This window comes from Gopherus evgoodei, chromosome 4, assembly GCF_007399415.2.
Source record: "Gopherus evgoodei ecotype Sinaloan lineage chromosome 4, rGopEvg1_v1.p, whole genome shotgun sequence".
NCBI classification, from domain to species: Eukaryota; Metazoa; Chordata; order Testudines; family Testudinidae; genus Gopherus; species Gopherus evgoodei.
The window spans coordinates 100,764,098-100,770,960 of NC_044325.1; the positions used below are offsets into that span (position 1 = coordinate 100,764,098).

At 44.2% G+C, this 6,863-nt stretch overlaps 1 protein-coding gene across 4 annotated transcripts in view; it reads right to left on the bottom strand.

Annotated features, from left to right (window-relative positions):
• Nucleotides 1–6,828, bottom strand: part of USP47 (ubiquitin specific peptidase 47) — a 98,257-nt gene extending 91,429 nt beyond the window's left edge. For 3 of the 4 annotated variants that reach the window (XM_030560352.1, XM_030560350.1, XM_030560349.1), the window contains exon 1: nucleotides 6,694–6,828. In XM_030560352.1, coding sequence (XP_030416212.1) covers nucleotides 6,694–6,732 — 39 coding nt within the window. In that variant the 5' untranslated portion in view covers nucleotides 6,733–6,828. Of the gene's footprint in view, nucleotides 1–3,662; nucleotides 3,717–6,693 lie in introns of all 4 variants that reach the window. The other variant, XM_030560351.1, reaches the window with a different exon arrangement.
• Between the last annotated feature and the right edge of the window lie 35 nt (nucleotides 6,829–6,863).

Consider the following 6,863-nt stretch of genomic DNA (forward strand, 5'->3'; position numbering starts at 1 on the left):
TCTTTTGGGGTAGAGTTCCAGGAGAGAGATGTGTTTAAGACCTGGGGAGTCTGAAGGGGCAGTGCTTTCACTCAGAGGGGCTAGGCAAATGCACAGCAGTTTCCAACACTTGGAAAGTGGGTGCCAGATAAGGGATCTGAGCCCTGAGAGTGTGCCTAGGGATGCTGAGATTGAGGCAATGGCTTGACCCCATTTAGGCTAAATCATCTTAAAACACCCTTAAGAATCCATAGGACAGAGGTTTGGAGTTCCCTCACATCACTCCTAGCAGGTGGCCACGAAGGGGCACTTGCTAGGATCCGTGATACCCAATATACACCATGTAAAGAAAATTAATAGTGTAAAATTGGTACTGTGGAGAGGCCTAGTTTCAGTGGCAAATAAATAATTATCTAGCTCTTATGTAGCACTTTTCCTCAATAGGTCTCAAAACACTTTACAAAGGAGAGCAGTATCATTATGTCCATTTTACAGATAGGGAAACAGAGGAAGTGACTTGCCAAAGGTCACCCAGCAGGCCAGTGGCAGGTCTAGAGTCTCACTCCAGCCCTCTATTCACTGGGATACACAACATAATATTGCTCAGATCACTGTAATGGAAAACTCTTCTAGCTGTTATAATGAAGGAGCTAACAGCGTCCAGTAGCAAAAACAGACTAATTTGTTTTGTTTTTAACTGGAGATGAGATCATCCACTTTAACAATGGAGTAGTAAGTTTCACTACTTTTTTGTCACACCTATATATGTTAGCATTCTGGATTAGAACACAACAGAAATGGAGGAGGGAATAAAACTAAGATTTTACAGAAGCAACATTAACTACATTTTAATATATTTTAATTATTTCCTCTTTAAAAATATTGCAAAAATGCTTATGATCTCATGTGCACACTGAACTTGATAAAGCACTGTTGGTTTTAACATACACATAGTTACAGAAATCCTATTTCTCCAGATGGGTAATTTTCTCAGGAACAGATCAGACATTAGGGTGACCTCCCCACCAAGAATGTCATTTGTTTGCTCAAGGGAGAATAGAAGTGAACATTTTATTTAAAAAAAAATGAAAGAATTGTGTTCGCTATGTAGAAACTAACAATTCAACATTCAGACAAGCCTAACAGAAAGAACCCAGAAAAGAACTCTTCCATGCATTTATTTCCATTTCCCAGTAATTTCAAAATCCTCTATTCTGGAACCTTTAAAATGACTAAAAGTACAATTATAAAAGAATAAAATCAGCAGCTTTCCTGAAACAAGAAAACAGAAGGATGTTACACCTTCACAATATCTCAATTGCCATCGCCAGCAATTTGTATTACCAGCCCTTGCCCCATCTTCAATTTCAGTCCAACCACTGAAACAAGAGTATGGCCAGCTTTATGAGCTGAACTAGCATTCATTTCAAGCGGTCATGAAATCTTCCAACTGTCCCAAAAGAATCGTCACCAACAGGGACACTGAAAGTCCCACACACTCAGTCAGTGCCTCCAATGCCACTACAGTGAGGAGCTATAATAGCTCATACATGCCCTTTGCAGTGCAAAGAAGCCATCTGTGTACCAATATCTGTTCCACCTTGAAGCACAGGCTCATCTACAAGATGGAAATATGTCATTTAATCCAGATTTGGACTGAGAGGATTCACTTCAGATGGTTGCAAAGCAGCAGAGTCTCACACACTCCCACCATTGATTTAATGACAGCAAGTATAAAGTACATACACTTTATACTGACAAGTGTACTTTGGACAGTTCAAGTTTAAGTTTCCACATACAGTAGTCTCCCTCCTCCCACACCCTGCAAATTAAATGACACCCTGTAGTAGCGACAGAAATTGCTTACGTGGGAAAGAAACATTAGGATGTAATAATGCATTTTAATTGCAATTTAGCAGGTGAAAAATAAGCAACCAATATCATATACCCAAACAACTCTCTGGGCAAATTGCTCCATAGATCACAATGTGGCAACTACAGCTCTATAAGAAGTCCCCAAGTTAATGGTATACCACTGAATCCTTGCTAAATTTTATGTGATCAATATCAAAAAAGCTATAAGTAGCTTGTTTGCAGCACAGTAAATATGTTTCTATATGCAGCTACACTTGAACATAACCACTGACTCACACAGTGTACAGAGTAAGTAGCTTCCAGTCTCCTGGGATATAGGCTGTATCACTCACCCCTTAACAGCTGGAACAAAAAAGTGTTTAACTGTCAGCCCTTTCAACAACTAAATTTGGTCCTCAAACTATTAATTTAGAACTTGGAAGAACATAAAAAGCTCAATTAAAAAACACCACAGTTTCTATAAGCACTGCTTTGGGGTAGTTAGAATTCCGTAGCATACTTTTCGGCTAAAGGCGATCCTGAACCCAAAGCCCAATACCAGCACTGCAAACAGCTAGTAGGTAATAAAGCAAAAAGAGGCAGATAAAAGCAAAATCTTAAATCACATTTATTTTAGATAAGTAAATTGTACCTATCAGATGCCCTACACAAAAGTAAAACAGTTTTATAAAATAGTTAACAAATTCAGATAGGATTAACATTAATAAAGCCCTCTGAGCCCACAGGGACTAAATTCTCCCACATATACAAACTCCAAACCCATGTTCCCTACACAAAAGCCTCTGAAAACCAATAACCATTGTATAGTGTGCCTTGGAAGGCAAACCCAGCTTCTGTCAAGCCAGAAGGAAAAAAGGCATTCTAGAACTGAGGACCCTTAACTGAAAATACATTGCCATTAACAGCTTCCCACTTAAAGCAAGAATCATTTATAATTCAAACACCCTAGACCACCTCAACTACCATGGTATCACATGAGCAAAGAGGCAGTCTCCAATCTTGTAGCTGTGACCCATATCATTTAGGGCTTTTACATCCACACCTTCAGCCAACTAGCCAAGGAAAGTGACATTTTAAATGTGATCTTGCCATTTTTATCCCAAGCAAACAGAAGTGGTATTAAGTAAAACAACATGGTTCTTGTATTGTCTTTCAAGAGACCCTGGTTCAAATCCCACTCTAATTTCCAGAGGCAGGCAGCATGCGCTGCAAAAAAAGAAAAAAAAAAAAGTGTCACTCAGTCCTTTGGAAGGTGGAAAGAAAACAGTGACACCTCCACCTAATAAGCAGCAGAACTGGAACTCCAAAAAGGCTGACAGCATCTTCTACTTGTGGAAGTACAATAATGCAGGAGTCACACAGCAAAATCAAGGGACCAAGGGAAAGATCTTATTTTCAACAGGGACCCTGGAGAACACAGCTCATCCACACCTCTCTCAAAACAGTGTTCCCTTTATGAGACTATTATTGAATCCAACAGGTGTAGCTCATGAATGCTGCAGTAAGAGATTTGTTAATCTTCCACACACCCTAATTCAAGCAAAGGGCACACTGTAAAGTTAGAAAAGTACAACAGAAAATGCCAATATTGTGTGTGTTATTTGTAACAGAAGTAGAGATCTTGAAGGGTTAAGACACCCTCTCAATCTGTTTCTCTCTCATCAAAACAACTATTTTGTATGTCTCATATTTGCATTACAAAGAAAAATGAATTCAGCTTACAAAAAAATCACAAAACAGTTTACTTCATTACAGAGTAAATTGTCAATGTTTACATCATTCACAGTGGTTTTCCACTGTTTACTTACAAAAAGTAGTGAGGTGTAACTTAGAAGAGAATCTGAGAAGAATCACACCCAAATCTGTAATTTACAAGGAGATTATCAACATACATCATTTACAAATGTCATGAAGTTTTCTTCAAGATATCCAAATCCATGACAACTGTACAGGACATCACATCATTAATTCTTTTAAAACAGTTATCTTCCTCTATCTGTTCCCTTTACTTCTTTCATACCAAAGAGGGGGGGGGGGGGAGAAATTAAACTGAGCAGACACATCTGAAGCACACATATTCTAAATACATTTTAAACCCAACAGATGTGTGTGTATCTCCCACACACACCTAACCCTACCTGTTGGGTTTGAAGCGCACGCGTGCATGCGCACACACTCACACTCTCTCTCTCTCTCTCCATAAAAATTAGAGGAACAGCCATAGCTAGATTCTTCTGTTAATCATCCCTATCTATTCCAGTTACCCACCACAAGTGCCACAGGCTTTTTCTGTCAGGGCTTGTCTACATCACAAAGTTGCACCGCTGGTGAGGGGGTTACAGCGCTGCAATTTAGGAGGTGTACACATCTGCAGGGCATCACCAGCGCTGCAACTCCCTGTTCGCAGCGCTGGCCGTACTCCCGTTTTGTCTTGGGTGTAGAGGATCCAGCGCTCAAGTGTAGACACTTACCAGCGCTTTTCTTGACCTCCGTGGAATAAGCAGGTATCCCAACATACCTGAGGAAGCCTCTGGTAATCAAGCTGGTCTCCTTCCCCGGTTTGCTCTCGCGTTCCCCGAACCCCGAGCAAGCAGATCTCCTTCCCTGCGGTTTGCAGGGTGGTTCGGGGAACGCGAGAGCAAACCGCGGCGAAGCTGGTCTCCTTCCCCGGTTTGCTCTCGCGTTCCCCGAACCCCCGTGCAAGCAGGTCTCCTTCCCCGGTTTGCTCTCGTGTTCCCCGAACCTCCGTGCAAGCAGGTCTCCTTCCCTGCGGTTTGCAGGGGGGTTCGGGGAACGCGAGAGCAAACCGCGGCGAAGCTGGTCTCCTTCCCCGGTTTGCTCTCGCGTTCCCCGAACCCCCCTTGAAGCCGCCCAACAGCGCTGCAGTATGGCCACATCTAACACCACTTGCAGCGCTGGTTGCTGTAAGTGTGGCCACTCTGCAGCGCTGGCCCTATACAGCTGTACTAATACAGCTGTAACAACCAGCGCTGCAAAATTTTAGATGTAGAAATACCCTCAGTCTCCTTTATCTCCTAGTTTTCATCCACCTATACTGGGTATATCCCCTCCTGTCCTGTGGTGGCGGTTTTTGTTTGTTTTTTAAACCAAACATTTTATTTTTAAGTTTTAGAAATATTTGCCTCTGAAATACAGCTTCCCATTACCTTATTTCCTTCAATTATACAGCAGTGCCCCACAGACTCTCTCATATCTAACATTTCTATAAAATTCAGGATTATTTGTACTATAGTTCTCAGGAATCATGGTCTCGAAATGCCAAGCACTGTACAAACCAGTAATAGGACGACAAGCCTTGCCCCAAAGAGCTTACAATCTAGATACATAACAAGACAGAACAGATGGAGAAAATAAGCAAATCTGAGTGGGAGAACAAAGTAACAATAAGAGTTAGAACAGTTTAACTGAAATGTAAAATCATTTTAAAAATTAACTGAGCCTATTAATTTATCTGTCAGATCCTCACAGTTCTCAAAAAAAATGGCTGAAAACCTTGTATATTATTAATTGCCTTAACAGATGATTATTATCACTTTGTCCATCACTTAAAACCTACACTCCCCCTCTCTCAATCTTGAGCAGTATTTTTGATACATGTGATTTACATGAGAAGCATCAGCACAAAAGGATGGGGCGGAGGCTCAGTTCTCCTCCACTTTGCTGTTTGTAAGAGACTAGGGATAAGGGGCAAACCTTTTCCCTCCCTTCCCATTGCTGGAGAGAGACAGCAGCCTTTTTGTGCAAACAGGAATAGAATCAGCTACCAAATCAATTCTCTTATTACACCCCCAGCCCACCACAAACATTCCTGCCCTTTCCCACCATCCTCAAAGAACCACACAGGGAAGGGTATACCTTTCCCTCCCCAAATTCCATACCTGGGCCTAGCCTCTCCAAACCTCATAGACATAGGCCTTCTTCACTCAGATGGCTTTCCCCTCCCCAAAACTCTCAGATTGAATCCCTCCCTGGTGCCCTCCCACTAACCCAGCTCCTTCAAACACCAGGGACAGGGGCCTGCTCTCCTCCCAGTTGTCATATGGACAATTTCTCTTCCTACATCCCAGCTAAGGGTCCCCAGATAACTTCACATAGGCATGAAGCTTCTCCTACCTGCCCATCCAACACCCCAAGGTCCCTGGAACCACCACACAGACATCCTTTAACCGCTCTCTCTTCCTGCAAGAGAGCCCTGGGATCTCACTACTCAGGCTTCACCTCTTCCTCCTTCACACACACCTCAAGCCAGGCAGCTCCCCCTCAGACCTCTCATAGGATAGGCCTTCCCCATAACCTTAGAAAAACCAGGGCCTCTTCCCCAGGCTCTCACAGACCGCAATACATACTGGGGGCCCTCTTCTTCCCACAGAAGAAGTGAAGAAATGGGGATTTTACCCAGGGAAGTTTATGCCCAAATAAATCTGTTAGTCTTTAAGGTACCCACCGGACTCCTCATTGTTTTTGTGGATACAACGGCTACCCCTCTGATACTTGCCACATGCAATGACATCAACAGGTGCCTTTCACAACCCCCCCAACATTGCAAAGACCCAACTTCACCCCCACACCGCAGTTCCCCTCATAGGGACCTACACACTCTCACTTGGACGGGGATTTCCTTCCTGCCACCACTCGCAAAAAAAGGCGCCGCCGCACACCTCCCCGGGCCGACCCCCCACTCCACACCCCAGGCCCGACTCGGAGCGGGGCCTGCCCGCCGCACCTCCCCCTCCACTTACGCCCCCGCCCGAGGCTTCCTTGGCAGGAGCTCTCACGCTCCCCCACACACGCTGAGCGACCCCGCCGCTCGGGCCCCACCTCTTTGGGGACGAGCTGGTTCTCCTCGTTGGGCACCATGGCCGGTGGCGCGGCGTTGGGCCCGCAGCAGGCTAGGCCGGGGAGTCGTCAGCAGCTGCCGGAGGAGGCGGAGGGACGCAAGCGGTTCATTCTCCCCCTCCAACACACACACACACACACACACACCCCAC